The sequence below is a fragment of the Ictalurus furcatus genome, chromosome 3, assembly GCF_023375685.1.
Source record: "Ictalurus furcatus strain D&B chromosome 3, Billie_1.0, whole genome shotgun sequence".
In the NCBI taxonomy this organism is placed as follows: Eukaryota; Metazoa; Chordata; class Actinopteri; order Siluriformes; family Ictaluridae; genus Ictalurus; species Ictalurus furcatus.
In genome coordinates, this window is record NC_071257.1 from 6,649,079 (window position 1) to 6,667,846 (window position 18,768).

The window sequence follows — 18,768 nt, forward strand, 5'->3', positions numbered from 1 at the left end:
GTTGCAGAAATGTTCCACCCAGCATTACTTGGAATGTGTCGGTAAACTCCAGGATCACTGTGACACACTTGAAGACATCAGGAATGACTTTTTGACCCAAGGTCCTTTGGCGACTCACATTGAAGGTTTACAAGACCAACTAGAAGCAGCTCAGGTTTGTCCATCATTGCAAATTTGCGTCATTTCTTTTTCTGGCTAATGCTTCACACAATCTTGCTCGCTTTCTTCTGATATTGTCCATCTGCTTTACTATCTAGACATATTTTCCATCCATCTCCATTTATCATCTTGTTCCTGTTTGTATAATGTCTAATCCCAAACATTTTCGTTTCTAGTCTTTGGAGGCACAGCTTGCAGCATTTCCTGACATTTTAACCTCAGATTTGGAGGTAGCTGAGCAGCTTTTAAAATCTGCTGATGAACTCATCCCGACACAAGTCCAACACGATTTAGCTACAGTTTTTGTAGATTCGCAAGCCGCTTTCACAGATGTTTGCCATTTATCATCTGAGAGACGTAACGCAGTTCTCCAGGCCATCGATGCAGCCAAGGTCAGTATCTGTGAAGTAGACCATATTCCTTTGTTAATTTAGGATTAGAGTATATGTAATAGTGTGTAGTGTTGACAGACTTATTCATAAGGTACAATTTTTCATGTCCGAATGTTTTTCAGGCAAATTTAGAATGTACGTATCAAGATCTTCTCCACTCTCTTGAAAAGCTGTCGTGTTGTATTCAAGATAATTGTGTGATGGTATGTAAACTTGACATCATGAACACAGATGACTTGGAGACGGTTAAATATAGGATACAACAAAATAAGGTATGATTCATTAAAAAAAAAATCCAATTTTATTTATTTCATAGGCTAACTAAGAATTTCCTTCAGCTCATTTTATTGACAATACAAAAAAAGAAGATTAATACAGTGTACATCATACTGGCATTTAATCCACAATCATTTAAAGACTTTTTTTATTTTTAAGGACCTGGAGAAGAACCTTTCTGGCACTCGACAGAATCTAGAAGATACAGCTTTTGATGTTCAGAACTTCATATCTGAACATGCACAGTTCCTAAACCCAGCCCAGAGCAGACAGATGCTGAAATCACTCAGTGCCACACAGAGAGCTTTTAAGGAACTGATGGACCGAGTGTTTACTCAGAGGCACACACTGGACTGCCATTTGGAGATCTGTGTGGATGAGATTCAGCAGCAGGTCTGAATGACTCCAAATCCTCATGGAGTTTATTGAAATGTGTTGGAATGGGATGCTTTTGCTGATGATAGAATCAATATGTCAGTATGCCGTTGGTAGGAAATGCTCAGATGTCATGGTTTGCACGATTTCCCTAACAGCACAACAATAACACTGCATGATCACAGCATACGAGTATTTTCTGATCGTGTTGACGTTTTGCAGGCTTCAAGAAACCGTTGAGCACTTACTCGAGAGGACCAGCGCTTTTCACTGTGCATCTTCTTTGGAATGCTTTCCAACAAGTCAGCCCTAACACATCCAAGAAAACTTTTCTTTGTCACACAAAGCCCAAAACCCTAATCTTGTTAATAGCTAGCATGTTTACAGCATACTCAGTCGTGTTGACCTTTGTGGAATATTGAAGTGTTTTTTATAAAATGAGAATTCTTTCATCTTAACTCAAGTCGTCATTTGTGCCAGAATGCTGTCGAGAGGCAGAAGGAGTTTGTAACCAAGCTGCAGGAGCTGTGTGATGACCTAACACAGACTGAGAACCGTCTCATCGGCCACCAGCAGCAATCCAACGGTGCAAAGAGTGTCGGCGACCTCCAGCAGTACCAGCAAGAGAACCAGGTATACACGTGCGCATCGTATACAGTATTTCACTGAGAAGCGTTGTTTCATAAAAATTTTTTTACTGTATAACTCAACCTAAAATGTGTTTATCTCTTGCGGTTGCAAGTGCATTTTGTTAAGATTTGTATAATTAGATACTAAATTCATGACCCCTGGTCTGTCTCCTTTTTTTTTTTTCTTTTTTTTTTTTCTTCTCTTTTTCGATCAGGCTTTGCAGAAAGACATCCAGGCTAATGTAAGCGCCTTGAACGAAGTGATCAGTAGCACAAAGAAGTTCCTGGAGGAGAACCGGAGCAAACTGACACCTGAGCAGGTGACTGCTCTTGAGCACAAGGTGGAAGAGGTAACGAGCAAAGCCAATATGCTTAACCAGAGGGCAGAGGAAACAAGGAAAGAACTGGAGAACATTTTGACGACCGTTATCAAGCAGGAGACAGAAAAGGTTGGACAGTTTCTACTGCTGCTTGTGTTGGCACTGATAATTCTAGCCGGTTGTAGGTATTTTGAAATAAATAATACACATAAAATATGTATTTGTATTTAGGTTGCAGCTGTGGAACAACTTGAAGAGACCAAAAATAAAATCGAGGTTCTCTTAGACTGGGTATCCAACATCGGGAAAGAAAAAGAGATGGAAGGAATGGCCAAAGAGAATGGAAACATGCCAGTAGAAGGAACGATAACAGGAAGGGAAGATGACCCTAATGGAAATGCACTGGACACTACAGATAACATCCCAGAGTGGTCAGGTGAAGACACTGAAGAATTGGATATAGATGAGCAATATGAGAGGCTTAAGGTCAGTAGAAGAGTGCAGTTGCTTAATCATGTTGTACTGGGAAGTGTAGAATTAAATTTGAGAAAGTTCTAGAAATGGAGAAATAAAATACATAATGTTGAAACATCCCTCTACAGGCTCACCACCAAAAGATCCTCTCCCAGCAGCAAGACCTAATCATTGCCACCCAGTCCGCCCAGGCTCTGCTGGATAAGCAAGCAGACATTCTCTCTCCAGCTGAAAAAGAGAAGCTCCAGAAGGATATCCAGGAGCTGAGGGGGCGCTATGAGGCTTCGCTCACCCAGGCTGAGCAGCAGATGAAGCAGATGCAGAGTGTTCAGGAGGAGCTGCGCAAGTTCCATGGTGACTACGAGGAGTTTGGAGTATGGCTGCAGCAGGCACAGGAGCAGCTGGCAGACCTAGGAGCCCCCACTGGCCACTTGGATGTTCTGCAGGAGAAGCTTCAGAAGCAGAAAAGCTTCTTTGAGGACGTGATCTCCCACAAGGGAGACTTGCGTTTCATCACCATCTCGGGCCAGAAAGTGCTTGATGTGGCCAAGGCCTGCAGCCGTAGCGAGTCTAAAGAGAAACAGGGATTGCTCGAGGTGGACACTTCGGGAACGTGCGCTGCTGTGAAGGAGAAGCTGGATTCCACCACTACTCAATACAAAGTCACGCACACCCAAGTAATTGCGCTTTTTGTCTTTGCTTAGATGTTTTTTGGGACTTGCAGTATTTCTTAGCATGGCACTTCCCATTCTTGACCAACAGATGGCAACATTTCTATGCAAATAAAGTAATAAGCCCTGTGTATCACTATCTTCCAAAGCTGATATCTCAGGTTATTAACCCCTTAAATCACTAGCTTATTATACAGTCTTTCATCTTTACCGCCTACTCTGAAACTTTATATTAAAATATATCATTGGCAGCAGAATTATTGGCCCCCTTTGTAATTGTTATGAAAACATGTCTTTACAGTTAGTTAGCTTCATCTCACACTGAAAATATGAAATAAATCGAACCTTTGTTATTGGAAGAACGTAAAAATGACCAAACAAACTCACATGTATCACATTTGTTTGCAGCCTAGAAAGTTTTATGTTCAAAATGTAACTGAAACATTTTGAAATGAGATATTTATAAATTGGCATTGCCTATAAAAAATAGTGACTCGCATGAAAATAGTGCAGTAAAGGGACACAAGTACAACACCCCAAGTCAGTATTTATGAAGGGTACCAATAACTTTGTAGCTGACTGTATGTACTTACAAGAGCAAGAAATGTAAGTCTGGTCCTACCTAAATGTTCTGAGAGTTTAAGGGGTTAACAAACTTTTTTTTTTTCTCCCTCCTTTCCACTATCTCACATGTCTTTAAACACTTGAGCACATGTATAGTTTGTACTTATAATGAAGTATCCTTTGTTTCAGTGCAACCAGCTTGGAAACAATCTCAAAGATGTCGTTGACAAGTACAAGAAGTATGAAGACGCTTCTAGCGGCCTGTTGACGTGGCTCGATAGTTCTGAGGCAGAGGCGAGAAGGCAGCAGTCTGAACTTATTGCAGCAGACCCCCAAACACTCCAGAGACAACTGGAAGAGACCAAGGCATGAGAAAGAAACTCACACGTTCTTCATCATTCACAGCTATGTTATTGGAGTCAAAACATTTACATCTGGCATAGACAACATGGAATGGAAATGCAGTTCTCACGCTCACTCTTCAGAATTTGATCATAGTCCCAAAAGGGCTGTAAGAGCATCACTCAGCTGAGCAAACACTTCATATACACATACACTCTTTTCAAAACAACATAACACCACACAAAAACCACTTAAAGGTTGTGTTAAAGGAGCAGAGAACGCCGATTACGTAAATGAACCAGCTTGCTCGGATATAGTTTGTCTGTATTAATGCTCTGCGCTCATTCTGTAGGCCATTCTGTGCGCTCATTAATATGAGGGCAAAGTGATCTTTTTTTTTTTTTTTTTAGTGATCGATTATGCATCCATGTCCCAGTAATTCTTTTGAGGATTTTCTTGATTTCCCGTACACTAGATGATACTGATAATGATTAGCATATGTTATTTAGTATTTCGTTGTCCGTCTTAGGCTCTTCAAGGGCAGACGGCTGGCCATCAGGTGGCTCTGGAGACACTACGCAAAACAGCAGATGCTCTCATCACAGCAGAGGGAGACCTGCTAAACAACAAGGATGAGATTCGGGAAGCAGTTGGTGAGTCATACTCCTTCAAATCTCTGCTACTCCGTTTAAAGTATAATAAATTCTGTCTAATAAAAAGTAAACGGAGCTCTGATAACCAAATATTTCAATTTAAATGACCGTCGGGGACCTTTATAAGATGTTGTAGTTGTGTACTACGATTCTATAAAAACAGTATTACAGTCTACTACAGTGTTTATGATACTTTATCTCTCTCTCTAAACCGTTTCCAGACGACATTGCGGAACGGTACGATAACTTGTCCAAATCAGTGAGCGACCGGAATGAGAAGCTGCAGGTGACATTAACACGCTCGCTCAGTGTGCAGGATGGTCTGGATGAGATGATGAACTGGATGAAGAAGGTGGAGGAAAATGTTGGGGAGGAATCCCAAGTGCCCCTAGACTCAGTTGCTATTGCAGATGCACTGAGCAGGGAGGTGGTATGTTGCTTTTTCTTACCAATAGAAAGTCCTTAGGACATTTTTATTATAGCAGTTGATATACCTCACTGATTTTCCCATTGCTCCAGCTGAGTAGGAATCCCCAGAACAGCAATTAGCAAATGGATTAGTCAACTAGTCGGCTAGTTTATGCGACCCTAATGCTAACAGCATTTAACATGATCTCATTTAGCAATGAATATCAGTATTTTTTTTTAAACTAAAGGTTTCAAAGAAAATTGTATCTTTGTTTGTTCCCATCTAATACTGACAAGAAACATATTATAGAAACAGCAGCATTATTGCCTATGTGGACAAGAAAGACAGAGATTATTATGTAATCACAATTATTATTATTATTTTTTTTTAATACACAGGCTCTGGAGCAAGACATGTCTAGCAGACAGAGCAGTATCTCCACTATGAAGGCCAAAGTGAAGAAGTTTGTCGAGACTGCAGAGCCAGCAGCAGCAGCTGCTCTCCAGGCGAAGATGGAAGGACTGACACAATGCTTTGACAACGCCTGCGAGAAGCACAAGCGGAAGATTTCACAGATGGAGCGGCTGAAGGACAAGGTGGAACAGTTTGAGAAGACATCCGAGAAGGTCCAGGAGTTTGTGCAGAAACATTTGCACGCTCTCTCTGAGGCCGACGGACCTGGGAAAAACGTAAACGAGCTCTCCCAGCTGGTGCAGGTAATCCCCAAGCGACTTCCTTAAGGAATATTTCTCTAATGTACACGACTGGTCAAAAGTTTTTACACTTATTCTTTATTTATTTATTTATTTTCCCTCCACATTTTAGGATAATAATAAAATCATCAAAACTCTGGAATAACACAAATGGGACTATCATGTTGTGATAAAAAATAATAATAATAATTTCGTATTTTAGCATCTTCAAAGTATACCCCCTTTTTGTGTAGAATTTCCAGAAATGTATTCTTGGCATTTTCTCGACCGATTTCTTGAGGAATTTCCCTGAGATGCTTTTTAAACAGTATTAAAGGAGTTCCCACCTACGCCGGACACTTACTGGCTGCTTTTCAGAATATTTCACTCCAAGTCATCCATTTAAAAAATATATTTTTTTGTAAATAAAATGTTAGTTTTCTAATGAAAGAAATGAATATGTTGGCATGATTATATTTTTGTCTACAACAACGATTTCAAACATTTAATCATACACCTTCAGATCAAAAGGTTTTTAAGATCACGGGAAGTGTCTCCAAACAATTTGACCGGTAGTGTACTCTCACAGCTTAAGACGATTTAATAGTCATGTGTAATTTCAAACGTTCCGAATCTGTGTGTTTGTAGGATATAAATGCAGAGCTGGCTGAACATGCAAAGGACATGGAAACACTGCACTCGTTGTCGAAGGAGATTTCTAACTCTGGCCCAGAGGGAAGCGCAGCTCTAATTCAGGGCAAGATGGCAAACCTGTCGAACACATTTAATACCTTTAAGGACACTGTTAAAGAGAAGTGAGTGGTGTTCTATGGTGTCTTTAAAAATAAAATAAAAAAAAGATAATTATTTATTAATTTATCTGGCCCTAGATACAGTATAAAGCACATAATATTGACATATAAACTGTGTATTATAACTGTGTATTGTGTGAGAATAAATACCAGATTTGTTTCAATGAGTCATGTCAGAAATGATAATTAATGCCACCTGTATGGTTGGCCTCATTAGTGGGCATACTGCTGTGTCATGAGAAAGTAACAGTATGTGTGTGTGGATGTTGTGTATTACAGAGAGGAGGAGGTGGTGTCTTGCCAGGACCAGCTGAGTGAGTTCAAAGCAGCTGCAGGGGTGCTGATGAAGTGGCTGGAGGAGACAAAAGAGCAAGTGCCTGTGGTTCAGCCCAACTGCAGTGAACAGGGCCTGGGAAATGACATGAAGAAAGTTAACGTGAGTGCACTCTCATCACTGTTTCCCCACATAGGTGATACCTTAGAGCTGAGCTCAATCTTATATTTGCTCCCACAACAAAAGTGCGTTTATTTCTTTCTGTTCAGAGAACAAAAAATGCGTAGAAGAGGTGTGAATTGGGACTGGGATCCCACGGGACCCCACAAGAGTCGTGGGAACGGTGTTTTTAGTCTGACGCAGGGACGGGACAGGAGCAGGCAGGCAGACGTGAGGCTCGCGGGACAAAGAAGGGCCACGTTAATTAACATGTGATAGTACTGGATACGGCATGATGTGACACGTTTACCGCTTCCTGTGAAAATTGGGCTTTGTCCCTGTCAGGGTTGTAGTGGTTTACTTTCGTTTATATTATATTTAGAGAAATACAACCAACTACATTCATTAGAAAATATTGCAGCATATACAGTCGTGCCATGTTTCCAATTTGGCCATGACATGAATGCAGCTTGGGGTCAACGTCGTGTTGACGGCAACATAATCTAATACGAGAGAAGAACCGGACAGAGCTGGTAAAAACGTTCTCTTTTCCTTTTCTATTCCTTCCTAATGCTTGGGTGTTATTTATACTATGAGTTGAGTCGGAGGACATCCCAATGTTCAGTCACTCTCGTTTTCCATGCACTTTACAGCTTTACAGAATACAGTAATATTACTACTGACCCTGTAACATGGACTTAATTACTGACTCTTTTCAGTTGTGCATCCTGCTCTCCATTCAGCTGCTTGTAATCAACCACGTTAATGTCGGTTTTCTTGCAGCACGTTTTCAAGCAGCAGAATTGGACCGATTAAATAAACGTTGTTTAAATTGATATGAATGTATTGTCGCCAGTGTTACCTGCTCTGAAATTCTTACTGAGAAGTGCACAACTCTCCTCTTTACCAACAGCTGAAAACATTGACCTGTTAGTTACTGATAAATTAGCAGTTTTATATTATTATTCATTAAATTTTTTTTTTTAAATATGTGCATGAAAACCATGATTTCATGCTGTAATATGTGTATACTTAGAATTTAACCTAGTTAGGGAGGCTGTTATGATTTCAATTTGCACCCATATGCAAAGACAAACAGCTCCATCTCTGCTCTGTGTGCTAGATTATCCTTAATAAAAAATACACTGGACATCTGACCCTCATCTAGGGTATATTTCATGTCTCTGCTCTTATCCTTTTATCATTTACACAGACAATTAACTCACATATTTCACACCAGACTAATAATGAGGCATATTGTACTGGAAATGTATATGAATAAAAATACACTATGAATTTATTTTAATATCATTTTAATGTTAAATATTCTTTAAACAAAAAAAATCTCAATTCCTAAAAACTAAATATACATGACTATGAAGATCAAAGATCTCAATTGCAATAGGATAAAAGTTTTTAAGTTGTTAGAAATGATATTGAATAGCTTCCTCTTTCTTAATACCGTTAAAGTGAATTTTCCCTCAGTAATTTTGGGAAAGTTAACAGATGCATATTTTGCATTTTTTTTTTTTTTATACTGCTTTACAAGCCAGTTTTCTCTCTCTACAGGGCTTACTAGAAGAATGGACTGCTAAAGCTCCCACTATCCAAGATATGAATAGCAAAGGGTCTGCACTGTGTACCCTAATCAGTGTTTTGACATCACCAGCCAAAGCCAGAATGCATCATAAATCAGGTATTCCCAGAGATGATTTTTTTTTTTTTTAAGGAATTTATGAGCACACTTATTGTGCCTGTTTCTGTCCAAGGCAATGTTTCCAGTATGGTCTTAAATGGATGAAATGTGATGCGTTCACTTTTACTGCCCTAGGTTCAGCAATCAGTAATGGCTCAGGTCCAGGAGGTCCATATCTGACGAACAAAGGTAAGAATGTACAGTGTCACGTTTCATCACATTTTTTTTTCCTTATGCATCTTGCCTGAAAGCTCTCAGTTCCATATAATATGGTTTCTCCAGCAACTGTAAGCTTAAAGAATAATACCAAGCTGATGCTGGTTATGCAATTTGTATATAGTCATATTCTAAGTAGCAAACCAAATGCAGTTTATTTGACATTTTGTTCTAGCTACAGCAGACTCATTTGTTTTCGGTGCTGTTTACAGAGCTGATGCTTGTGCAGCAAAACATGTCCTGCATCAATGAGGATTATAGCAGTCTTGGGGAGTTGCTGAAGGCCAGGTCCTCAGAGCTTAGTGCGCTGTTGCTGAAGGTTCAAGGGGTCCAGCATGAGGCTCGGTCAACGCTCCAGTGGTTGGAGAACATGAAGAAGACAGCAGTATCTTGGAACTCTGAGCCAGCAGGCAAAGATTCAATGAAAATGCAAATGGAACGGCAGAAAGTGAGTGCTCTCATGTTCAATAAATTGTGTACAGTATCATTGTGTGTATACGCATTCAGATTACATTTGTGATCAATTCTTGTTTAGATTGACAGTTTTTTTTTTCTCTTGTGACAAAGGCTTATGAGGTAAATATGCACCAAAAACAGCAGCAGTACCAAGAACTGAGGGAGAAGCTACTCCACCTGATAAACGAAAGCCCTGATTCACCTGAAGCAGAAAAATGGAAGAACATGCTGAAACAGATGGGTATGTATGCATCTCCTGAAATGAATCTAAAACTAAATCTATTCCAGTGTAATCATTTTCAGAACCCTGGTGTTGACTGGGTGCAAATCCTCACACTGTGAGCCTTCTGCATAAACCGTCGCTACATGTAAAATCAGATCTGTAGTTAGGGAAGCCCATGACCTTGGATGTAGTTCTCCCCTGTAACAAATTTTGAGTGATGTTGCCTTTTCTATGCTCCATGTTACAGATGCAGGATGGGAGGAGGTCAGGGGCTCTGCGGAGAACAGGAAGCAGCATCTGGAGGAGTCATCTCGCATGCTGGAGCTCTTCCAGACAAACCAACCACAGCTCTCACAGTGGCTTCAAGAGAAAGATCTGATGCTGAGTGTTCTGGGCCCTCTATCTGTGGACCCCAATATGCTCAACACGCAAAAGCAGCAGGTCCAGGTAGGGGACCTACACCAGAAATGCACTTAAATGAAAACTACTGCATTAGATATGTTGTGGATAATACTCAGACTTTTCCAACCTTTATCGTTTTGCCTAGGACTTCCGCATTTTAACATCAATGTACGCTGCTACAATTTATCACACAAAAAATACACCAAGAGGGTACATCGACATGGTTTTACAGTAACCACTAAGCACTTGAGGAAACAAACAGCATCCAGTTTCTATCTTAGATAAAAATGTGCCTTTTTTAAAACCCACACTCTTGGTGGGACTAGAGTAATATGGCTCTTCAGGGTTGGCAGGGCTGTTTAATTATGTTCAAATATACAGTAGGCAGTCAACCAGATTGTCTGTTAGAGCTGTGTGTACCGCTGCCGCAAGGCCACAGCAGTAAATACAAAGCAGTTACATGTGAAAGTCATTCACGAAATTACCACCAGGTGGCGCATGGGATGTCGACTGGAAGTGCGACGTGGAGGTCAAATAATGGAATAAATTAATAGTAATGTAAATGTAATATTATATTATTATTTTTGTGATTTTGTCAAATAAAAAAAATCAGCAGTGACATTAGAACAATGTACTCAAACCCTTTCTACTTGTACTCTGTTACTCCGTCAGCCATGCTTATTTATGTTATTTAAAAGGTTAATTTCACTTATTTATTTTTATTTTTTCCCCCTCATCTTTCAAAACGTAGTCACGTTAGTTCAAGCCAAAGAGAAAACAACATGCGAATCAAATGGTTACGGGGAGGGCTCGGTACAAAGGTAGAAACGGTCCAATGGATAATAGATGGAAAATAAAAGATACTAAAGATTTAAATATTATAGTTATAGTGCTTGTCAGTGAAAACATCCCCACAGATTTGTAATTGGTTTGTGTTAATACTATGTGAATTGTTCAAGCTCACTTTACATAATACTCACGTTACATAATACTCACGTTACATACTCCCCATTCTAATTGATTAGAAAGTTGTTTAAATTCAGTTTTATCATAAGCAGTGAAATCACATTTTGATGAGAGGCATAATATTTTTATGTAAACTATGCATTTTTTTTCTTAAATCTAAACGACCACATATTCCTTTTTTTTTCTCAGTATAATTAATGTAGGGTATTAGACAACTAGGCTTCCACCCTTAATGCTCCCATGCAGAGTAATCCACCTTTTTGTATTGTTTTTGTTTTACTGCGAGGACAAAGTAATACAAGATACATTGATATAAATAATAATGCACGTTTCTAAAGTTTAATCAAATAAAATACGGGGTAGTAGTGCTACATTATACAGTACATGTAAAAGTAAACATAGAACATAATCTTGACGTTTACTCTTCGGCTTGAATTCATTCTAAACAACAAATGCGTACATGGGCTTTTGAGTACTAAATTTGGTTCCGTTAATACGATCTGGTTTTCAAATTGGAGATTGTGTTTTTCTTGTGTTCTCCACTCACTGCAACCGTCAAATCTAGCCCATTGGCAGTGTGTGGTTGACTGTTACTTGTGAAATGAGCTGGGAACATAAAAATCTGTGGTTATAGACGTCAAGAACACTAAACGCATGGTACCCATGGCGGCAAAAAAAACGTATTCTGGTTGAGTGCCATCTGTAAATCAGGCAATATTACATATTTGGATGTAATGCTGTTGTATGAAGAAACTTGAGACAAAGTAACTTAAATTGAAACATGAACTGCACCTGAACATAGTGTACAACATTTCTCATTGAATTCTAGATTCTTCTGAAAGAGTTTGAAGGCCGCAAACCTCAGTATGAGCAGCTGAATGAAGCTGCCATGGTTATCAGTAATGCATCAGGAAATCAGGACCCTACGGTGGAGAAGGTAAAGAAACAGTTGGATGTTATTACCCAGAAGTGGCAGGGTCTGACAAGCCAGCTGTCTGAGCGTGATGCCCTCATTGTGCAAGCTGTGGGTAAGACCACTCAGTTCCAGGAGCTTCTGCGGCACCTCGGTGAGAGTGTAGCAGCCATGGAGTTACAGCTGAACGGCCAGCAGACCCTCAGCACACAACCTGACGCAGTCAAGAAGCAGCTAGAAGCCACTAATGCTGTCCTGTCTAAGCTATGTGAAGAGAAGAAGAGGCTAAAGGAGGCAGAAAGTCTCTGCTCCGAACTTTCAGCTCTAGTGACTGAGGAGTATCTCAGAGCCAACCTCACAGCACAGCTGGAAAGCGTCTCCAAGCCCTTTAAGATGCTTGAAGACAAAGCAGGTTTGTTGGATTACATTCAGTGACCAGTGTGTTCTGAAAAATGTGTGATTGTTTACATTCACAGTAACTACTCACACTTTTGCTCATCCTGTTTTTTTTGTTTTTGTTTTTTTTTATTGCTCAAAAGATTCACATTACTGTCCCACTGTTAAAACTCTTCAACAGAACACGAACAGCATCAGCAGTTTTTACTGTAAATAGCTATCATAGGTTGAAACCTGTTAAACCGAACGGCTGTCTGTCTGATAATGATAATTCAAGTGTACTCTTAGAATTTCCTTTGCTTATCTGACCTTGTGGCCCAATTGTTTCTCCAGGAAAGCGGATTCAACAGCTCACCTCCACCTTTGCCAGCTCCCAAGAATTTCATCGGACGTCTAAAGACTTCCAGAGCTGGCTAGAGCAAACGCTTAAGGAGCAGGCCGGGCCCCAGTCAATCTCAACCAAGGAGGAGACTCTGTTACAAAGTCAGAGGGAGCACAGTGCTATCCAGAGTGCACTGAGTCAACAAGAGGAACCATACAAGAACATTATGCAGGAAGCAGAGGCTCTTCTACAGAACACGGAGGGAGAGGAAAAGTTGGCCCTCCAAGGACAGCTCTCAGCCCTCAGGTCCAACTGGGAGAAAGTAAAGCGGGGTGCCACGGAGAGAGCAGAAAAGCTTAATATAGCTGTGGAGAGGGCCAAAAAATACAGAGAACATGCAGAGAGCTTGGGCACTTGGCTGCAGGAGTGTGAAGACAGGAAAAACAGGGCAAATTTCAGCGTGAATCCTGTAGAAGTTGAGGACTCTCTCTCACAGGTAAAGGCCATCCAGAGGGATGTGGACAAACATCGCGGTCAGATGGAGCTGCTGAACGTAGCTGCTGATAGCCTTTTAGAGGTGGCCACAGCAGATGTAGCTGATGTGAAGGAAGAGAAGAGTGTTATTGGGAAGAATGTGGATAAGTTGATGGAAGGGTTGCAGCTCAAGAAAGAAACTCTCGAGAAGCTCTCACAGAAGTTGAAAGAGTTCAGTGACACACACAAAGATATCTCAGACCAAATTGAGGGTGCCAGAAAGCAACTAGAATACCAATCGGGTCTTGATGTCCAAGGTTTTAGTAACAAGAACCTAACTAACATGAAGGATCAGCAGAAAAATTTAGAGGGTGTCCAGAACCAGATCGAGAACCTCAAAAGCCTAGCACAAAGTTTGGTCGTGGATGTACCAGAAGTTGAAGGCATGATAGATCTCCTCCTTCAGACAGACACTTTGGAGAAAGAGCACAGCTCCGTCAGTAAAGCAATTGAAGACAAGTGCTTCACACTGGAGAACAAACTGCAGGGCATCGGACAGTTCCAGGACAGCATTCGGGACATGTTCACCACCTTTGCAGACCTGGACGACGAATTGGATAGTATGGGCCCAGTAGCCAGAGACCTGAAAACTCTACAAGATCAACAAAGAACCTTCCAAAACTTTGTGACAAAACTCCAGGATCTGATGACCAGCACAGCCAGTGCCAGAGATAACTGCAAGAAGATGCTTGAATCAGAGGCCTCACCAGATCTACTGGGCCTTAAGAGAGACTTGGAGGCCCTGAGCAAGCAGAGTGGCAAACTGATGGACCGGGCCACTGGGAGTAAAGAGCAGGTTGAGGATACAATGAAGCATCTGGTGGAGTTTTACCACAAGCTGGACACTTTCACAAAGAAAATGGCTGGTGCAGAAGAGCAGGAGGAATCCCAAGGACCAGTTGGCATGGAAACTGAGGTCATTAACCAACAGCTGGAGGGTTTCAAGGTAAGATCACTACATTCATTTCACTTGTGTTGATCTGTTGGCTTACGTAATGAGAGGAAACAAAATTTGCTTCTCATCTAGTAGTGGAAGTAGTATTATGCTTATGATAGCTGACTGAATGTGCACACAGAGTGTTTTGTTCTCATATGAGCCTTATTTTCCTCACATAGTGATATTATGTATGCTGCAAGAAAGTTACAGTACATGTAAGAACAGCCTCTGTCTTTCTGTTTTTGGTGAAATGCTATATCAGGCACAAACATATGCAACGTGCAAGGGCATGCTGTAAACACAAGAAGCAGTGTTCTATTCGGTCTTTATTCAAAAGACATGCTTCAAGGAACATGATCGTAATAATAATAAGTTCAGTGGTTGGACTAGACTTTTTCCCTTATATGTTTTATAATGTACTGTGTCTGTCGCTTTATATTTTATATACAGTATATGGCCACCTAAATATTCCAAAACATTGAGCTTTCCTATAGCCTCTACTCTTCTGGGAAGGCATTCCACTAGATTTTGAAATGTGATTGTTGGGAAGGTCTCTAAAGTTAAAGTAGCTGGATTTGACATTTGAATTATTTATTTATTTATTTATTTATTACTCCTTGAGCCCACCTATTTTCATGAAACTCTTCTCCCAGAATCTACAGAGACCCATAGGGTGTCTATAAAATGACAGGAGGCCCATTCAAACACAAAACAAGCACTGGACCTGATGGCAGTTTTCCAAGCGGGTTTCTCAGCTACTTAGTACACTTCCGCTGAGGCCATAGCTTTAAACCATTCTTTTTTTTTTTTATCATGTACTAAATATCTTTCAGGGTATTTGTACAAGTAAGAAATGGAAAAAATAAATAAATAAAGTAATCGACTATTGCACCCTTAATACATGACCTTAATAGTCTGACACATTTTGGCCATGTGCTTGGTTATGCTATAAGATGCCCCTTTCAGTTTGTCAGTGAGCATCTGGTGGTAACAAAAGAGTCCCTGCCCATTGGCTCTTTGTTGTTGGAGAACATTCAGCCAGCAGGGAGTCGATGTGGGCCTGTGTGTAGTAGTGACCCAGTACTCCTGTTTCATTCTGTCCGAGAGACATGTCCCTGCCACCAGCCCACTGCTTAAAATGTTTCATTTCATCCCACTGGCTAACTCTTTAGCGGTCACGTATAACCGGTGTTTAATTTAAGATCCTATTTTGGAACATTATCCTCACTGGATACATTGTTATTTTTGTTTGTTTGTTTGTTTGTTTGTTTTGAAGAAACTGCGATCGAAACGAATGAAATAGGCTAGCATATCATTTTAATGCTATATTTCAAATTCCTTTAGGATAGCTTCATGCTAAGAGAGATTATTGCCAGCTTTTACAGTACACAAGTCCAGAGTCTACGTAGGCATCCCTTATTTATCTTCTTAGGACCATGTGGTTTTCTGGCAGGATTGGAAGTTATATTTCATGGCCCACGAAACATCAAACATATTCTGTTGCTGTGAGAGGAATTTCTGCATGGCTGGTATGTTCAAGAGATGTGAGAGTTAAACTCCCATGCTATAAACTCTAAACCCTATGTTTCAGAATGCAATATAAAAACTATTGATATTTCATAATTTAAGCAGTTAACACATGTAAAGCACAAACATGGACAAGAATAAATTTGAATGTGTGCGAAAGGAGCATTTGTGCGCGTAGCCAGTGTTGTATTAGGAGTTATCAGCTGCAGCTGATCGTTTGGGCCTCATGCTGCTCATGCTGTCGTTCTTTTGTCTTGCTTCTACGTCTGGGAGGCTCCTCGCTGCTACGTCAGCTGCTGGGTCAAAATCGTTATTGTTCTCCATGACCAAGTCATTTAAATCAGAAATGAATCGGATTGATAAATCACAAAAAATAATAAAAAAAAAGACAGTGCGGGATTTTAATTTTTTTTTTTGCCGGCTGCTCAGACTGTGCAATATCATTTGTACAAAATGAGTTGCAGCAGAATTCCTTGGTGAAGTAAACACTAACTGCTTCAGCTCAGCGTTTTATCGTTCAACCTGGCTATTCAGCGAATTCATTGCATCTGATTCAGTGGCTTTTCAGGACTTCCTTTAGCTTCTTTCTCCATCTTTTTATTTTCTGTTTATTGTGCGTACAGTGCAAAATAGTACAAGGAAGACAATTTGGCGAGTTTGTAACAGATGCTCTTTTTTTTTTTTCTTTTTTTTTTATCCATGACTCGTGCATGACCTCAGCATCTAACATGAACCTAAAGGAATTTCTATCTGAATCATGCCGGTGGCTAACTCTAAAGGTGATGATCGGGTGGGTGGAAAAAACCTTATGAAGTGCACAGATTTGAGCTTAGTCATCGTCCTGACTTTCTGTGAAAACCCCCAAGAGGAAACATGAGACCTTCGCCACCAGTACAACAATCCTACTGCACATTGTTGTGTGATCATGACCTTGGAATTTTATAGCGATCCCCTTTCACTTGTTTCAGCAGAGTGCAGTTTGAGGAACACCCAATATTCATGATCTAAAACTGGCAGAGCGCTAAAAAAAAAGTGTTCGGGACACGCTTTGTTCTCATGAATAGTTGTGTGTTTCATTAACTGGACTTATCGTTTGTGCGAGCAATGAAAGACACTGTTGACAGAGGATTTTTTTTTCAGACGTGCTGATGTTTCTGTCCTCTTTGTATGCTTTGGCATGCGTTCTCTCAAGAGCTGCAGTGCCTGTAATATCAAATCACAATAGTTCATCTTCTTATAGATATGTTTACTACACGCTATTCAAAGTTACAACAGTACTAAAGTCCCACTAGACCTTATGAGGTCTTCTGTTAGACGTAAAAGATGAAAATATAAACCTTTTAAATCCTATTACTTGAATACATTTTTACAGTAAGCAAGCAAGCCTGTGCCACGGCAAATGTACCACTTTGTTTAAATCAGTGCCTGGATTATGTCAAAAGTATGTGTGATTCATCCTTACTGTAAATCCCACAAATCTTTTTAACCACCTGTTCGTCATCGCCAGCGCCACACTTTTTTCCTCACACCAGAGCAGAAGACCAGTGTTTGAACCTCACTCCTCTGGAGTTAACAGCAATAGAGATAAAATGAACGTTCCTTTTATATATTGCTTTAGCTCTGAATTTTTCTGAGCCTGCTTGCTTGCTGGTTTGTAGTGTTATTACTTAGGACCAGTAACTCCTTAAACATTCCAGAGTAATTAAGACAATATACAGACACGTAGACAGCTCATTGCATGATCATTCTGGAGAAAGAGAAGAAAAGGGGGGAGAGAGTGTATCTATTTCTGCCCGATGTGATGTCATGCAGGAGGGAGCTGTTCACTCTTAAAGCTTTTTTTTTTTTTAAAGCTTTACTGAAGGAGGGAGGGATAGATATTCTCAGAGCTGAAGATGTAAGAAGTAAAGTCAAATGAAACACAGAGAGGGGGGAGAATTTAAATAGGGTCAAGCATCTACCAATCAACATGTGCTCTCAGGACAAATGGAGCTGTGGCAGATGTTGCCAGAATAATAAGGAGGGGGCGGGGCCTTGAGCTCATTGCCAGAAGGGTGGATGTCATTGCCGGGTGGACCACAAGAGAGGCAGGAGCAGCTTTGTGTTTATCCTGGAGCCCTGCCGCTTTGTTTTCACAAATTAGAGGATTTGTAGCTGGATGTCACCTTCAAGCGGAGATATTTTTGTGGATCATGTCTGACCACTCAGGAGAGCATGGAAATTCAAGCACTTTTTTTCCCCCCATGGTATTTGTGCCGGAACTTAGGACTGAGGAAACAAGCAACAATGGGCAAGTTCTGACAGTGAGGAGATGTGGAAACGAATGGTGTTAAGTGCATGAAATAGGATATTCTCAAACAAACAAAAGTGTATTAAAAGAAGAGCTCTGTATTATGGAACATATTATTCAGCCAGTTCTCAGCATCTTAAATACAATTTAGAATTTGTCTTATTATTATTTTTTTAAATGATATTTTAATGATATTTTAATGATATTTTTTCAAATGTTAAAAATTCTATATATTTTCATGAAATTCTACTTGTAAAACATATTTTATATTTATTTTCTTGATATGTGCAGAGATTTCGTAGCCTTTTTTGCTTTAAAGTAAAAGGGTTGTTGCACTGAAAACGTATACCTCATTATTAAATTTAATGTTCATTTAAGTGTTAGCTGTTGTCAGAATGGGCAAACCTCTTAGCAGACCAGACTGTCTGCGCCAAAACCCCTCCTGTGTGGGGAAACCAGAAGAAGAGGACCTGAACATTGATGACTGTTACGTTCCCCAGAGGTCCATTTATGACACCGTGCGTCTGAATGAGCAAATCGACTCTGGTTCGAAGGGAAGTCTGGCCTCCAGGCACTTCATTGGCACGCTGCCTTACACCCACCGAACTTTGGACATGACCACGCTTTGTGGAAATGGTGTCCTGGCCTCCTCCAGCACCTTTGACTTGCGCAGCAGGGAAGCGACACGG

General features: G+C 40.4%; 1 protein-coding gene across 10 annotated transcripts in view; it reads left to right on the top strand.

The window, feature by feature from the left end:
* The window catches only part of dst (dystonin), a 148,462-nt gene that overhangs the window by 93,845 nt on the left and 35,849 nt on the right, over positions 1 to 18,768 (top strand). For all 10 annotated transcript variants that reach the window (XM_053620544.1, XM_053620536.1, XM_053620540.1 and 7 more), the window contains 21 exons: positions 8 to 154; positions 336 to 551; positions 674 to 823; positions 987 to 1,220; positions 1,683 to 1,835; positions 2,047 to 2,280; positions 2,383 to 2,637; positions 2,754 to 3,302; positions 4,050 to 4,226; positions 4,732 to 4,855; positions 5,077 to 5,285; positions 5,663 to 5,980; positions 6,605 to 6,771; positions 7,048 to 7,204; positions 8,771 to 8,897; positions 9,033 to 9,086; positions 9,326 to 9,561; positions 9,681 to 9,810; positions 10,040 to 10,239; positions 11,990 to 12,485; positions 12,803 to 14,271. In XM_053620544.1, the coding sequence (XP_053476519.1) occupies positions 8 to 154; positions 336 to 551; positions 674 to 823; positions 987 to 1,220; positions 1,683 to 1,835; positions 2,047 to 2,280; positions 2,383 to 2,637; positions 2,754 to 3,302; positions 4,050 to 4,226; positions 4,732 to 4,855; positions 5,077 to 5,285; positions 5,663 to 5,980; positions 6,605 to 6,771; positions 7,048 to 7,204; positions 8,771 to 8,897; positions 9,033 to 9,086; positions 9,326 to 9,561; positions 9,681 to 9,810; positions 10,040 to 10,239; positions 11,990 to 12,485; positions 12,803 to 14,271 (5,802 nt within the window). The remainder of the gene's footprint in view (positions 1 to 7; positions 155 to 335; positions 552 to 673; positions 824 to 986; positions 1,221 to 1,682; positions 1,836 to 2,046; positions 2,281 to 2,382; positions 2,638 to 2,753; positions 3,303 to 4,049; positions 4,227 to 4,731; positions 4,856 to 5,076; positions 5,286 to 5,662; positions 5,981 to 6,604; positions 6,772 to 7,047; positions 7,205 to 8,770; positions 8,898 to 9,032; positions 9,087 to 9,325; positions 9,562 to 9,680; positions 9,811 to 10,039; positions 10,240 to 11,989; positions 12,486 to 12,802; positions 14,272 to 18,768) is intronic.